The following is a 17,442-nucleotide window of genomic DNA, read 5'->3' on the forward strand; positions in this document are numbered from 1 at the left end:
AATCGGCGCTGTGATTTTCTCACTCCGTCCGGTTATCTCACTGCTGCAGCAACGGTTGGGTCTCACGGTGCCTTTTCGTTTTGGTTAGGGAGCAGCTACTCTTGTCCAGGTGGGAAAGGGCAGTGTGGAGTGCAATAGAGATTGCATCATCTGTGGATCATGTTGGTGCGGTATGCAAATTGGAGTGGGTCTAGGGTTTCTGGGATAATGGTGTTGATGTGAGCCATGACCAGCCTTTCAAAGCATTTCATGGCTACAGACGTGAGTGCTACAGGTCGGTAGTTATTTAGGCAGGTTACCTTAGTGTTCTTGTGCACAGGGACTCATGTAACCTGCTTGAAACATGTTGGTATTACAGACTCAGACAGGGGAGAGGTTGAAAATGTCAGAGAAGACACTTGCCAGTTGGTCAGCGCATGCTTGGAGTACACGTCCTGTTCCGTCTGGCCCAGCGGCCTTGTGAATGTTGACCTGTTTAAAGGTCTTACTCATATCGGCTGCGGAAAYRGTGATCACKCAGTCATCTGGAACAGCTGATGCTCTCATGCATGTTTCAGTGTTACTAGCCTCGAAGCGAGCATAGAAGTTATTTAGCTCGTCTGGTAGGCTTGTGTCACTGGGCAGCTCTCGGCTGTGCTTCCCTTTGTAGTCTGTAATAGTTTGCAAGCCCTGCCAATCCGACGAGCGTCGGAGCCGGTGTAGTACGATTCGATCTTAATCCTGTATTGATGCTTTGCCTGTTTGATGGTTCGCAGGAGGYCATAGTGGGATTTCTTATAAGCTTCCCGCTCTTTGAATGCGGCAGCTRTACCCTTTAGCTCAGTGTGAWTGTTGCCTGTAATCCATGGCTTCTGGTTGGGGTATGTACGTACAGTCACTGTTACAACATGATTACARATGTGCTATTTCATAGTTTCGATATCTTCACTCTTATTCTACAATGTAAAAATGAAGAAAACCACTTGAATGAGTAGGTGTTCTAAAACTTTTGACTGGTGCTGTACATCTCTTCTATTWCCGCTATGGTCTAACAATACAGCTGTTTTAGTAACCACATCAATATTTTTGTGACTTTTTTTGCAAACAACTGCTGTTTTGACCACTCCCCCAACAAGTCAGACAAAAACAGAGGGTATGAAATCTTTCTCTACTTCTGTACTTTTGAAAACTGAAGAAATATTAAGAATAGTGTCTACTTATCAATAGAACTAGCTGTTTTTGTAACCCATCAATTGCTCTCTTTCTAAATGTAGTAAGTCATGTCAGAAGCTAACAGATTCATTACTTACRAACAGCRTAAAATTCCAATAAAACTACATCACGGTTTGAAGTTTACTTTCCTTTCCACGCATGAATCTAGCAAAGAWGTTTTGTGGGTCAGAGTGCAGTATTTATTTAGTTTAAAGAAAAACGTTTGTTGTTAGCATGTTTTCACACTAGCTTTATCCATAAGGGAGCAGTGTTGCCAAGGCTACTGTTGCCTAGCAGCGCTTGACTCGTAGAGAGAGAACGTCTTCATAGCTGAACACATAACTACTGACCACAAGTCCTGACCACAACTACTAACCACAACCACTGAACTACTGACCACAACCACACAAATATTTACCACACAACTACTGACCACACAGCCCAGACCACAACCACACAACTACTGACTACAACCACACAACTACTGACCACACATCTAATCACCATAACTACTGACCACCTACTGGCTACAACTACTGACCACAATTACTGGCCAATATAACTGATCAAAATTACTGACCACAACCACAAAGCTACTGATCACAACCACTGAACACAACTTCTGACCACACCTACTGACCACACAACTACAGAACCACTCAATTACTGACCACAACCACATATTTACTGACCCCACAACTACTGACCACAATTACTGACCACAACCACAAAACTACTGAACCACTACTGAACCACAAAACTATTGACCACAAAACTACTGACTACAAAACGACTGATCACAACCACTGAACAGAACTACTGACCACACAACTACTGAACCACTCAACTACTGACCACAACCACACAACTACTGATCACAACCACTGAACAAAACTACTGACCACAACTACTGACCACAACCACACAATAACTGACCACACAACTAGGGTTGCCAACTTTCTCACTACCAAATAAGGGACAGTGTATATTCATATTATTTTTCAATTGGAAAGGCAGAAATTTTTTATATTCCATTTAGTCTATAGCTTTACTAAAACTGTAAAATTATGTAAACGTATGTGAATAAACCTCAAAAATAAATTCTCAAAGTATTCAAAATTTGAACCTTTACAACAACAAAAAAAAACTTTTCAAATGCAAAAAGGAAAAGAGGCTTCACTTGCCGCGATTTTGTAATTTTCCYCAGTAGACGTCACGAAGACCAATATTGCTACAGTAGCACCTTTAGCCAGTGTGGCCTTGTGCATTTCTGTGGATACATGCTGAGTTAGGTCATTCTCCCCTCCATGGCCAAATGAGAATTCCCGACGGCATAAAGTACAGAGGGTTTTCGTCAGTCACCACTGACGGGATGACCCCACGTCTTTTTTCCTTCCCATTGTTTGTTGTAGCTGCKCAGTCTTTTCCTTTTTGCAGGTTTATCCATATTTCCTTGATATGCCAAACCCGACCGAACAACAACAGAAATGACTTACAGGAATGGCCGCGTTTACGCTATACTGTGATTGGATGAATATACYGGACAGGGGAGGTCCCGTATGGGACAAACCAATTTAGCCCAATATAAAGGACATCCCGGCTAATACGGGAGAGTTGGCAACCCTACAGACAACTACTGACCGCAGCCACAGAACTTCTGACCATAACCACACAACTGCCTACCACATCAAGTGACCACAACCACACAACTTCTGACCACACAACTACTGACCACACATCTAACCACCACAACTACTGACCACAATCACCTGGCCACAACTACTGACCACAATTACTGCTCACAACCACACAACTACTGACCAGAACCACACAACTACTTATTCACACTACTGACCACTGGTGACCACTAACTTCTGGCCACAAAGATAAAACTCCTGACCACACAACTACTGAACCACACAACTACTAACCACTACTACTGACCACAACAGCTGACCAAAACAACTGACCAAAACAACTGACTATCGATGGGCATTTGAAAWGATTCCACTATTCAAATAATATAATAGTGAAACTACTTCAACTTTTTCCACTACCACAAAAATTATTTGAGGTTTAGCAAGCCCCACAACTTTACTCGTAAATTTACAATCTCGTTGACTCAAAACATTTCAGCTTTTTGTTTATTTATTTGTAAATGTTTCTGAAAACATAATTCCACTCTAACATTATGTGGTATTGTGTGTAGAATGTGACACTTTTAAGATTAATTTATTGAAACCGTTATATTATATCGTGGAACCCGTATCACAGTCAAGACACCAATTTTATAGTTAAAAAAAAACATGATGTAAGATAAAATTGAACAGAATATTTTTCTAATTGAAAAAAGTTGCCACTGCGAAGTGATGCGCATATCACGTCTGGAACAGTTATTCTCAAAAGAGTCATCATTTGAAACTGGGCTCAATTTGGCGAGTTGAAAGACTGTCTTTTCGATATGCAGACGTTGGATTTAGTTTATTCTGCCTGTTCTTTTGAATTTTTAAAATGGATGAAGAATTCCACATTGAACACTMCATGGTGATGAATTATGGCCACAARATCTGGTTTGGTGAGTAGGCCTAGGCTTAATGATTCTGATTTAAAATMAGCTTTTTGTCTTRATCAAACTAATGTTTTTGTGTGTTTTCAGTGTGGAACCTGTCTATGTTTAGGGGTGTTATAGCCTAGGCTAACCAATCCTAAATGCAAAGGCTCCCGAGTGGTGCAGCAGTCTAAGGCACTGCATCTCAGTGCTAGAGGCGTCACTACAGARCCTGGTTCTATTCCAGGCTGTATCACAACCGGCRGTGATTGGGAGTCCCATAGGGCAGCGCACGATTGGCACAGTGTCGTTAGGGTTTGGCCGGGGTAGGCCGTCATTGTAAATAAGAATTTGTTCTTAACTGACTTACCTAGTTAAATAAATAAATATGTATATAATAATACAGTTCACAAAGTGGCCTAAGCGGAAAATAGACAGTACACAATTATTCCAAAACTGCAGCTCGTTGTTGGAACACCAGTCCATTTTGAATTTATGATAAACCTGTCGTCATTGGGCAAGGAATTTAGCTTGTGTATCCCATCAGTTACAGTGGTGGCTCAACAAAAGTTTGAGATTATGCTGCGGCATTTAGAGGTAATTTGTGGTTTAGTACGGCACCCTGCGTCACTGCTTCATTGCTCCAGATCACTACAAGGGGGAGGTAGAGCACTGATTACTCTTTTGAGTCCCAAGGCGCTGATGTGTCTGTATCTGACAATAAATGGGCACAATAAACAAAATAGAAACTGATAATTGTGCACGACTTCAAAATAAAATTTCAGTGAACTGAATGATGAGGATGAAGAAGGTAATTGAATTTGTACCAATAGTGTAAGAATTGCTATTCCTCTGTCCTGCACGCGCACACCCTGAAAAAATATATTTTGGGGTTTCTACTCGTCAGTATACTTACTAAAACTGTTGTTACACTAAGGTTTTTATTCTAAGAGAAACAAAAACGTTGAATTATATTCCATGATATTCTTAAGATGTATGTGTTGACTGAATATAAGCAAGTGATGTCTGCTAAATAATCAAGTTGATGGCGCAGTCATATGGCCTCGGCACCGACATAACGCTGAGTGACTCACTCATTCATGGCTTTGAATCAAAATAAATAAGTCACAACATTCTTTCTGATAGTCTTTAATAAAAGGAAATATTTTGGTTATCCTGACCTGGACACCATTTATTATAATAGCCATTAAAGACAATTTCATATTATTATGTACACTGAACATCAATATAAACATGCAACAATGTAAAAGATTTCACTGAGTTAGTTCATATAAGGAAATCAGTCAACATCATCAGTACTGACTTACCAATCATGTATGTAGTGAATAAGTAGTCAAGCATGTATTATTGAGTAGAACTTGTAAGGTAGTGATGAATAGTTTTTTTTCATGAGTTTGTGGCGATATACTGCRATCTGGTGGTGACTAGAAACAATTGCATAATAGTAATGATTACAAATGGATGGTCCTTGAAAATACATTTTAGTTCCTGAAAAAGTTATTGAATTTCACTTGCCACTGTCTATACAAACCCTGTGAATGAGACTTGGACGTGTAGCATGGCAAGACTACGTATTATCTTACTCTACTCCCTCTCCCTTTGGTAGCCTTTTGAGCTAAAGCCTAGGTATTAGCTCAGGGAGCTAACGCAAATCTTCATGTCTTAGACAAGGCTACTCATACTCTGTAGAGTTCTCTTCCTCTGCTCTCTCTGCGGGCTCTTTAGTCACAACATGTGTCAGCTTCCCAAGCTCCAAGTTTTCAGGTCTTAGACAAGGTTACTCATCATGCTAGCATGGTTCACCCAACCACATCCATACACTAGCACATTAAGCCCACTCTGTAGAGTGTGTTGTCTAACTATGCTTTCTCTGTGGTTTTTGTGTAGTCGCGACATGGAGAGTAAAGACACCCTGCGAGGCCTGCAGAAGATTGAGGACCGCCCTGAGGAGAGGATGATCCGGGAGAAGCTCAAAGCCACCTGCATGCCCACCTGGAAGCACGAATGGCTGGAGAGACGCAGTAGGAGGGGCCCTGTGGTGAGCTGCTGTAACCTGACACACAAACACATGCGCGATCATGCAGACACACTCACACGCACATATACACACACACACAGGGCCATGATCTGCCCAACGATACCTCTTTTTCAGACCAACTCAATGCATTTTATGCACGCTTCGACAATGACAACAACTTACCGTGCATGAGGGCCCCCGCCGACATAGAGGACTGGGTGATCGCAACACTCGCAAGGCCGCAGTGCTGGATGGTATTCCAGGGAGCGTTCTCAGAGCATGCGCAAGAAATGTTGGCAGGCATTTTCACTGTAATTTACACAATTTACTGCCCCAACAGATCCATAGACGACACAATCTCAATTGCACTCCAAACTGCACTCCTCCACCTAGATTTAAAAAAATACCTATGTGAGAATGCTGTTAATTGACTCCAGCTCAGCGTTCAACACCATTGTCCCCTCCAAGCTCATCACCAAGCMTAGGACCCTGGGACTGAACTCCTCCCTCTGCCACTGGATCCTGGACTTCKTGKCTGGCCGAGCCCAATTGGTGAGGGTTGGCAACATCACCTCCACCATGCTGACCCTCAACACGGCGGGCCCACAGTGTGTGTGCTTAGTCCRCTCCTGTACTCCCTGTTCACCCACGGCTGCGTGGCCAAGCACGACTCCAACACCATCATCAAGTTTGCTGATGACACAAGGGTGGTAGGCCTGATCAGTTGGTTTTGGGTGGTGCGGACAGCCCAGTACATCACTGGTGCCGAGCTCCCTGCCATCCAGGACKTCTATATCAGGCGATGTGAAAGGAAGGCCTGGAAAATATTGAAAGACATATTCAGCCATTCAACCCATAGACTGTTCTCTCTGCTTTCACACAGCAAGCGGTACCGGTGCATCAAACCTGACACCAACAGGCTCTTGAACAGCTTCTATTCCCAAGCCATAAGACTGCTAAATAGCTAACAGAATGGCTACACGGAGTTGACCCTTGTATTTTTATTAATATTTTTGCTCTGTCTCTATGCACACTGACACTCCAACACACAAATAACATACACACACACACATTTATGCTGACTCTACACACATGCGCGCACACACTCACTCATTCACATACAATCATAATTTACACTMMTACTACTCTGTTTGTCATATATCCTGATGCCTTGACACCTTACCCCTATACATACAGTGCATTTGGAAGTTGACCCCTTAACTTTTTCCACTTTTTGTAACGTTACAACCTTATTCTAAAATGTATTAAATTGTTTTATTCCCTCATCYATCTACACACAATACCCCATAATGACAAAGCAAAAGCAGGTTTTTATAATTTTTGGGAAATGTATTAAAAAGTTWAAAAGTATTCAGACCCTTTGCTCAGTACTTTGTTGAAGCACCTTTGGGTATGAGGCTACCAGCTTGGCACACCTGTATTTGGGYYGTTTCTCCCATTATTCTCTGCAGAMTCTCTCAAGCTCTGTTAGGTTGGATGGGGAGTGTTGCTGCACACCTATTTTCAGGTCTCTTCAGAGATGTTTGATTGGGTACAAGTCTGGGCTCTGGCTGGGCCACTCACCACAATGCTTCACCGTAGGGATGGTGCCAGGTTTCCTCCAGACGTGACGCTTGGCATTCAGGTCAAAGAGTTCGATCTTGGTTTCATCAGACCAGAGAATCTTGTTTCTCATGGTCTGAGAGTCTTTAGGTGCCTTTTGGCAAACTCCAAGCAAGCTGTCATGTGCCTTTAACTGAGGAGTGGCTTCCATCTGGCCACTCTACCATAAAGGCTTGATTGGTGGAATGCTGCAGAGATGGTTGTCCTTCTGGACGGTTCTCCCATCTCCACAGAGGAACTCTAGAGCTTTGTCAGAGTTACCATCAGGTTCTTGGTCACCTCCCTGACCAAGGCCCTTCTCCGACGATTGCTCAGTTTGGCCGGGCGGCCAGCTCTAGGAAGAGTCTTGGTGGTTACGAACTTCTTCCATTTATGAATGATGAGGCAACTGTGTTCTTGGGGACCTTCAATGCTGCATAAATGTGTTGGTGCCCTTCCRCAGATCTGTGTSGCAACACATTCCTGTCTCAAAGCTCTTGGACAAATCCTTTGACCTCATGGCTTGGTTTTTGCTCTGACATGCACGGTCAACTGTGGGACCTTGTATAGATGCGGCAGGTAGCCTAGTGGTTAGGGCGTTGGACTAGTAACCGAAAGGTTGCAAGATCAAATCCCTGAGCTGACAAGGTAAAAATCTGTTGTTCTGCCCCTGAACAAGGCTGTTAACCCACTGTCCTAGGGRGTCATTGAAAATCCGAATWTTTKTTAACTGACTTGCCTAGTTAAATAAAGGTAAAATAAATACTTWWWWWWWWWWWAAATAGACAGGTGTGCGCCTTTCCAAATTATGTCCAATCAATTGAATTRACTACAGGTCATCTGAAGGATGATCAACGGAAACTGGATGCACCTGAGCTCAAGTTCGAGTCTCATAGCAAAGGGTCTGAATACTTATGTAAATAAGGTGTTTGTTCTTCTTTTTACATTTGCAAAAAAATCTAAACCTGTTTTCGCTTCGCCATTATGGCGTATTGTGTGTAGATTGAGGATTTTTTGTTTATTTAATACATTTTATAATAAGSCTGTAACTTAACACATTTAGGAAAATGTTAAGGGSTCTGAATACTTTCCAAATGCACTGTATCTACCCCTATCACTCCAGTATCCCTGCACATTGTAAATATGGTATTGGAACTGACCTTGTATATACATTCTTACTTTCTTATGTTCTTCTTATTTCTTTGTTCTACCTTATGTTATTTTTAGTGCTACATTGATATTGARWACTGCAGTGTTGGGTTTGGTGCAATAAAGGCATTTGTGCACGTGACAATAAGAACTTCAAACTTGACGGTTATGGAATTTTGGATGACGGTAATTGGCCAGCCAAATGACTGCGTGTCTCCGTACTAACCGTTCGAATAGCAAAATTTTTGGGGGGGACGCACATTTTTCTCCTCTTTCACTCCTGACTGTGTTCAAATCAATGATGCCATAAAGGGTGGACTGGCAGCRATTGTGAGTGTASCCAAAGGAACAACGCAGGAAGTAAAAGTAAGTCTAGCCATCAATGTAGGGTGTCCACCCTCTCWGCCCAGAGTGGGTGAAAACACGTTTTGGTAATGACATTTCACTTATGTTATAAAATACATTTGACCGAGACAAATARGATTCTTCATGTTTTGAATTGTTCAATGGGATCTTTCTCTGACATGTCATMAACATTATATCCAAGAAGTTGTATTTTGTAACCTAATACATTCGATAATAAGCAACGAGCTCCGTTGACAGATGCGGTGCAGTTTTATCACCAAAACCTTTGAGGATTTTACATTTTGTGGTCGTTGTTACCACGGGTCGCAAATAGCAAGATTAGTATGACAATTGCTGAATTRAATGTAAAAGGCTTTGAAAATAAAACGCTTGGGGTACACTCAGTGCTCATAGATTTCACAGACATGCGCTTGTTTTTGTGAGAAGTCTTRGAAAAAGAACAGGAACTTTCATTAATATGAACAGAGWAWACTACACTGAACAAAAATATAAACGCAATATGCAGCAATTTGAAAGATTTGACTGATTTACAGTTCGTATAAGGAAATCAGTCAATTGAAATAAATTAATTGGGCCCTACAGATGCCATACAAAAAAGGTAGGAGCGTGGATCAGAAAACCAGTCAGTATCTGGTGTGACCACTGTTTGCTTTTTCACATAGAGTTGATCAGGCTATTGATTGTGGCCTGTGGAATGTTGTTTAATGGCTGTGCGAAGTTGCTGTATATTGACGGGAACTGGAACACGCTGTCGATCCAGAGCATCCCAAACATGCTCAATGGGTGACATGTCTGAGTATGCAGGCCATGYAAGAACTGGCCATTTTCAGCTTCCAGGAATTGTGTACATATCCTTGTGACATGGATTAGCATTATCATTGTCACGCTCGTCGTAATGATGAGACCAAGGTGCAGCGTGGTATGCGTACATTCTCTTTTACTGAATGAAACACTTAACAAAACCAACGAACGAAACGTGAAGCTATACGACTAGTGCAGACAGGCAACTATACATAGACAAGATCCCACAACACAAACGAGGCAAATGGCTACCTAAATATGATCCCCAATCAGAGACAACGATAAACAGCTGTCTCTGATTGGGAACCATATCTAGCCTACCTGGTTAAATAAATTAAATAAAGGTGAAATAAATAAAAAATACTGACATCCCACTCTCCCTCCCTCCCCCTCAGGTGGTGAAGCCCGTCCCTCTGCGACCGGACGGGAGCGAGGCAGGTTGCAAGGGGGCCGAGGATGAATCCAACACGCTCACCAACGCTTCCCCCCAGAAAAGCGGTGGCCGCCGCAGCCCCTCCCCCGGACAACCCTCTTCCTCCTCCTCCTCCTCTTCTGGCAGGGCCTGCGGGAAGCCTGAGTCCCCAGGGGTGCACAGGAAGAGGGCCTCGCCCGTGCCAGTGAGTAGCCACACACACGTACGTGGCATGCACACACACACATATGAGAACATCAGCTACGTGTTTAAGCGTACTTCGTAGTATTTGAGAATGCATGGACATATAGTTTCAAGTTTCAAAGTTTATTCGCCACGTGCACAGGATGGAACAGATGTAAAACAGTACAGGGAAATTCTTACCTTGACTTCATAGCTCTTTCCCAAGAAGGCAGTGATAATAATATAGATTTAAAAAATAAAATAAAATAACTACGATGAACTATGATGTAATTTAAAGAAACATGAGAATGCAAGACATTTTATAATAATATACCATTGATTAGATATTAACCCTCTTCACTTTGGGTTTGAAGAATTGTTAAGTCCTAAGTGACTATTTATTAGACAATAACTATGAATGGGAGAGGATTAAGACTAGTTTTTCTCTGAGGCGGTCTTGATCTAATGTTGATGTCATTTTGTTATTGTTGATTTGTTGTTGTTGTGTAGTTTCAGAGTGGCAGGGTGACGCCCCCTCGCCGGGTGCCCTCCCCAGACGGATTCTCCCCCTACAGTCCCGAGGAGACTAGTCGCCGTGTCAACAAGGTCATGAGGGCCCGCCTCTACCTACTGCAGCAGATAGGCCCCAACTCCTTCCTGATTGGAGGAGACAGCCCTGACAACAAATACAGGGTGTTCATTGGCCCACAGGTAAGAAGTGCTCGCAGTCCACTCAGACCAATGAAAAAAGATTCGACAGAATTAAAAGTCTCACGCTCAATTTCAAATCGACTCCCTCTACCCGCTAGGTAATCAAAATGATTGGATCGGTGTTCAATATTACATCAATTCCACCTAGCCTATCAGAAGACAAGGTCACCGTATTGCCTATTATGCTTTTACAGTTCTTTCAAATGTATAAGTAGCTAGTAGGAATTGGGCCTTTTGTGTCAGTTTGATTTAGCTGACGCAAGTTTGCGAGATTCCAACTGTCTTGCAAGATTGAGGCTAAACTGCAACAAGACCCCAACTTTTACCAAATTGCATTTACAGCAATAGATTTTATTTTTAAAGGGACACTTGGAATGAAGCCCTTTATTCCATTGTTATAATGGCGCCGGTAGGGATGGCTGCTGTTTTACGGGCTCCGAACCAACTGTGCTATTTTGTTTGTTTTTTGCATTGTTTGTAAATTATTTTGTACATAATATTTCTGCTACCGTCTCTTATGAGCAAGAAGAGCTTCTGGACATCAGAACAGCGATTACTCACCTTGAACTGGGCAAAGATTTTTTCTTTAATGAGAAGGATATACTGCTTTCTTAAGACCAGGCCCAAATCCCTGTCATTAGAGTGAAGAAAAGACGGAGAAAAAGGGGGAGGAGAGTGGGGTGCCTTGTAAAAATTAGTCGACGAGTAGGTAAACCACCACTACCCTCCGTACTATTGGCCAACGTGCAATCATTGGAAAATTAACTGGACGATCTACGATTTAAGATTACCCTACCAACGGGACAATAAAATCTGTAATATCTTATGTTTCACCGAGTCGTGGCTGAATGACGACACGGATAATATAGAGCTGGCTGGGTTTTCCGTGCATCGGCAGGACACAGCAGCTACGTCTGGTAAGACGAGGGGTGGGGCTGTGTCTCTATTTGTCAATATCTGCTGGTCCGCGATATATTAAAGAAGTCTCGAAGTATTGCTCGCCTGAGGTAGAATACCTCATGAAAAGCTGTAGACCACACTATCTACCAAGAGAGTTCTCATCTATATTATTCGTAGCTGTCTATCTACCACCACAAACCGATGCTGGCACTAAGACCGCAGTCAACGAGCTGTATAAGGCGATAAGCAAACAAGACAATGCTCATCCAGAAGCGGCGCTCCTAGTACCGGGGACTTTAATGCAGGGTAACTTAAAATCCATTTTACCTCATTTCTACCAGCATGTAACATGTGCAACCAGAATTTGAAAAACTCTAGACCACCTTTACTCCACACACAGACGCATACAAAGCTCTCCCTTGCCCTCCATTTGGCAAATCTGACCATGATTCTGCTTACAAGCAAAAACAAAATCAGGAAGTGCCAGTGACTCTATAGGACTGTTTTGCTAGCACAGATTGAAATATGTTCCGGAATTCATCCAATGGCATTGAGGAGTATACCACCTCAGTCACCGGCTTCATGAACAAGTGCATCGATGACATCGTCCCCACGGTGACCGCACGCACATATCCCAACCAGAAGTCATGGATTACAGGCAACATCCGCACTGAGCTAAAGCTGCTGCTTTCAAGAAGCAGGACTCTAACCTGGAAGCTTATAATACATTCCACTATGCCCTCAGACYAACCATCAAACAGGCAAAGCGTCAATACAGGACTAAGATTGAATCCTACAACACCGGCTCTGACGCTCGTCGGATGTGGCAGGGCTTGCAAACTATTATGGACTACAAAGGGAAACCTAGCCACGAGCTGCCCGGTGACGCAAGCCTACCAGACGAGCTAAATGCCTTTTATGCTCGCTTCGAGGCAATCAKCACTGAAGCGTACATGAGAGCACCAGCGGTTACTGACGACTGTGTGATCACGCTCTACGTAGCTGATGTGAGCAAGACCTTTAAACAGGTCAACATTCACAAAGCTGCTGGGCCAGACGGATTACCAGGACGTGTACTCCAAGCATGCACGGACGAACTGGCAAGTGTCTTCTTTCAACCTCTCCCTGACCGAGTCTGTAATACATGCATGTTTCAAACAGACTACCATAGTCCCTGTGCCCAAGAAAGCGAAGGTAACCTGCCTAAATGATTACCGCCCCATAGCACTCACATCGGTAGCCATGAAGTGCTTTGAAAGGCTGGTTATGGCTCACATCAACACCATCATGCCGGAAACCCTAGACCCATTCCAATTCGCATACCGCCCCAACAGATCCACAGATGATGCAATCTCTATCGCACTCTACACTGCCCTTTCCCACCTGGACAAAAGGAACACCTATCTGATAATGCTGTTCATTACTACAGCTCAGTGTTCAACACCATAGTGCCCACGAAGCTCATCACTAAGCTAATGACCCTGGGACTTAACACCTCCCTCTGCAACTGGATCCTGGACTTCCTTACCCCAGGTGGTAAGGGTAGGCAACAACACATCCGCCACGCTGATCCTCAACACTGGGGCCCCTCAAAGGTGCGTGCTTAGTCCCCTCCTGTACTCTCTGTTCACCCACTACTGCGTGGCCAAGCACGACTCCAACACTATCATTAAGTTTGCTGACGACACAACAGTAATCACTGACAACGATGAGACAGCCTATAGGGAGGAGGTCAGAGACCTGGCAGTGTGCTCAGCATCTGACAGTCAGGCGCTACAGTACAGCCCAGTACATCACTGGGGCCAAGCTTTCTGCCATCCAGGACCTTTACACTAGGCGGTGTCAGAGGAAGGCCCAAAAAATTGTCCAAGACTCCAGTCACCCAAGTCATAGACTGTTCTCTCTGCTACCGCAAGGCAAGCGGTACCGGAGCGCCAAGTCTAGGTCCAAAAGGTTCCTTAACAGGTACTCGTACCCCCTGTATATGGCCTCGTTATTGTTATGTCATTTTCTTGTGTTACTTTTTATTTAATTTTTACTTTAGTTTATTTAGTACATATTTTCTTAACTCTATTTATTGAAGTGCATTGTTGGGTAAGGGCTTGTAAGTAAGCATTTCACCTGTTGTATTTGGCGCATGTGACAATTAACATTTGATTTGATTTGGTCTACTTTCACAGTCAGATGAAGTCATGGATACCATTTTTATGTCTCTGCATCCAGTATGAAGGAAGTTAAGAGGTAGTTTTGCGAGCCAACGCTAACTAGTGTTGACGCAATGACTAGAYGTCTATGGTGTCTACTAGCATGCTAGCAATTACCATAGACTTCCAGTCATTGCTCTAACGCTAGTTTGCAACTTCCTTCAAACTGCTTGCAAAGACTTAAAAAAGATATCCATGAGTTCCWCTTACTCTGGGAAAGTAGATAAAGAGCCTCATTGCCAAAATCCTGAAGTATCCCTTAAGAATTTACTTTACTTGTACATTGGCCAGCTTGTTTTTTTTACCCAGCCATTTGCTACTATAGAGCTGGATTGATGTAGAGCTCCATTGCCTCTTACTAAAGGTTTACGTCCCAAGTGGCACCCTGTTTCCTATATAGTGCACTACCTTTGTCAAAKGTAGTGCACTATATGTGGACTACAGTGCCATTTGGAACYCACACAATGATTCTTAATCAGGTGTAGATTAAATTGGGCTCTCCTGAGTGATTTTTGACTGAGTGTTCTGTCGAAAAAGGGAAGTTGCTGTAGATGTGTGTTTTTGCATCTCTGTGTGTGCTTGTGTGTCCGTGTAGCAATTTATGAGTGTGTGCATGCGACCATAATGGAGTGTGTATGTGACCACTGTATGTATATACACACACATTCGTGAGTAACCCCCGGTCTGCGTTCATCCTCCCCTCTCTCTGTAGACCTGTAGCTGTGGCCGAGGGGCGTTCTGTATCCACGTCCTCTTCGTCATGCTCCGAGTCTTCCAGCTGGAGCCCTCAGACCCCCTGCTCTGGAGGAAAAACCTCAAAAACTTTGAGGTAACCTTCCAGCAACCAACRGACATGCCCTCTAACCAATCTGTATAATTCCCCTTATCCACCATAGTGCTTGAACTGTGCTGGACAGGACAATGTGGAAAGGCAATATCCGTGCCCGCACAGCATGGTTCGGGTCAGCACAATAGTGTGAAAGGGGTGTACATGATTTGTTGAACCCATTGTATGTAATGACCAATTTTCTAAAAACTTAAGAGACAGAATATGTCCACTTTATATGTGATTCACCACTGGATTCGGTCCTTATGTAGCCAAAATTTGAAATTGTGCATTTTGATAAAAAAATAATAAAATAATGTTCAAACGGCTCTTGTGTGAAGTTGTGACTTGTGACATACGTCTAGTTTCCTGAATCGGGTCGCATATGTCCATTTACATTGAGGATAACTTTCAGTGACTTGCACTGTATTGAATGCACGTTAGATATACGTAGATACTTCATGATGGTTAAGGTTGACCTCTATGGTAAACTGGCTCCGGGGTGATGTTTCCCTAGGGACAGATCTAGGATCATCTTCCTCTGCCCCAATCCTAGCCTTAATCACAAYTGGGGGAAATGCTAAACTGACCCAAGATCAMCATCTAACTGTATCATTGTCTCCACGTCGTCCAGGTGGAGAGCTTGTTCCAGAAGTATCACAATCGCCGCAGTTCGCGCATCAAGGCGCCATCGCGCAACACCATCCAGAAGTTTGTGTTGCGCATGTCTAACCCCCACACGCCCTGTCCATCCAGCACCTCCAGCGCCTCCAGCAACGAGAGCAGGTAGAGTAGACACACGCACGCACATGAACAGTCAATCGCACACAAAGCACACAGATACACCAGGTTTAGATGTTGTACTGTAAAACCTATTTTGCCAGAAGGCCCTTGAATACGTCCAAGTTGTATTTTGATAGATGTTTAGATTTTTACATTAACAGCACACTGATTCTTTGGAGAACCAAAAATGTTACTGGCTAATTTTTCCTTTATTTGTATCTTTCCTTTCTTTTTCCGTCTCTCTGTCTCTTAATATTTCTCTCCCCTGTACCTCTCTCTCCGCGCTCTCTCTCTCTCGCTCTTTCTCCCTTTGTCCCTATCTCCCATGTCTTCTTCATCCCTCTTTCTTTCCCTTAATCGATTTCTCTCTCTCTATCCATCTTTCCCTCTCCCCCCCCTCTCTGTCAGTAGTCTGAAGGATGAGGAGGAGCAGATGTGTCCTATCTGTCTATTGGACATGCTGGACGAGGAGAGTCTGACTGTGTGTGAGGAGGGCTGCAGGAACAAGCTGCACCACCACTGCATGTCCATTTGTGAGTACAACTCTACACTATCAAAAACGGTGGAGGCTGGTGACTTGACAGATTGAGGAGAATGCGTGACCCACGGTATAGGCGTGGACCGCACAAAGACAACAAAGTGTGTTTCAAACTATTTTAACCTAAAACATTTAATACAGATATTTATAGTAACATATTATGGGAGTGTGAATGAGGGCTACTTACAGTGTTGGGAAGGGATCACAGCAGTGATAAAAGGAGGGTATGAGGAACGGGTTGAGATGTTCAACGGCTTGACTTCAGTGCAGGACAGGCTTGAGGTGTTCAGAGACCAGGCTTTAGTGCAGGACGGGCTCATCATGGARGGATGGTGTTGGAGAAGAGCTCAACTCTTCCACCGAGGACAGGATTTMAATTGGAAGACAAKAACAACAACACAGTTAGACAAAAGAGCTAAGAATGAGCGAGTCCAAGCAAGAATTGAAATCACATTGATTTGTAATAATGTGATTGTGTGATTATGTGATTGACTCTACATACAGTAATGAGAGAAAATTGACAGGGCTACTCACAATGCTTGAAAAGTAAACATTCAATGTGCCAATGGATGAGAGGGCACATGAGACACATGGCTTCAGTTCATATCAGAGAGTTGAAATTTGAGTGGAGTGGTCATCTCCTCTTAACCGTTTGACACYTACCAACAAAAGGGTGTGATCATTCTATTGTGGTCCTTACAGCGTARGCTCAAACCAATGTGATTAGAATGCTTATTTAGAACGTCCTGTTTCGATTGACCCAGCAGTCCGTGTTTGAGCTGGCCACACTGTTTTTTCACAGAAACATTTAGCACAAACACAGTCCTTACAAAGTTATGTCCTGAATGTGACCAGTTTATTTTTGGATGCYATGTTCAGACATTCACAGAAGTAACTACAGCATAACAATCATCCAAATGGAAAATGTAGGCTACATTAGTATTAGCACTAACGGAGGAAAGATTGACATAACACAAGCGGTCATATTTAGAGAACTCTCGGCTGACAGAAACTACAATATTAATTAGCTAATAGCAATTACTATTTACAATTCATCACATCACGGGTGAGCTCATCATTGATCTAAATAATTGAATAAAGCACTTTCTAAAAATCTAAAGTAATCCGACGATGGGTAGTTTGTGCGCGCCACAATGTTTGTTTTTTCGCGTCAACCYAAGATGAGAATA

At 43.1% G+C, this 17,442-nt stretch overlaps 1 protein-coding gene across 2 annotated transcripts in view; it reads left to right on the top strand.

Moving 5' to 3' along the window:
• LOC111963818 (mitogen-activated protein kinase kinase kinase 1) overlaps window positions 1-17,442 on the top strand; it is a 118,750-nt gene that overhangs the window by 50,290 nt on the left and 51,018 nt on the right. The window contains exons 2-7 of one of the 2 annotated variants that reach the window (XM_023987359.2): window positions 5,648-5,798; window positions 10,091-10,312; window positions 10,801-11,001; window positions 14,818-14,934; window positions 15,566-15,717; window positions 16,123-16,247. In XM_023987359.2, the coding sequence (XP_023843127.1) occupies window positions 5,648-5,798; window positions 10,091-10,312; window positions 10,801-11,001; window positions 14,818-14,934; window positions 15,566-15,717; window positions 16,123-16,247 (968 nt within the window). The remainder of the gene's footprint in view (window positions 1-5,647; window positions 5,799-10,090; window positions 10,313-10,800; window positions 11,002-14,817; window positions 14,935-15,565; window positions 15,718-16,122; window positions 16,248-17,442) is intronic. The other variant, XM_023987360.2, reaches the window with a different exon arrangement.

Source organism: Salvelinus sp. IW2-2015, linkage group LG5 (assembly GCF_002910315.2).
Source record: "Salvelinus sp. IW2-2015 linkage group LG5, ASM291031v2, whole genome shotgun sequence".
NCBI lineage: Eukaryota > Metazoa > Chordata > Actinopteri > Salmoniformes > Salmonidae > Salvelinus > Salvelinus sp. IW2-2015.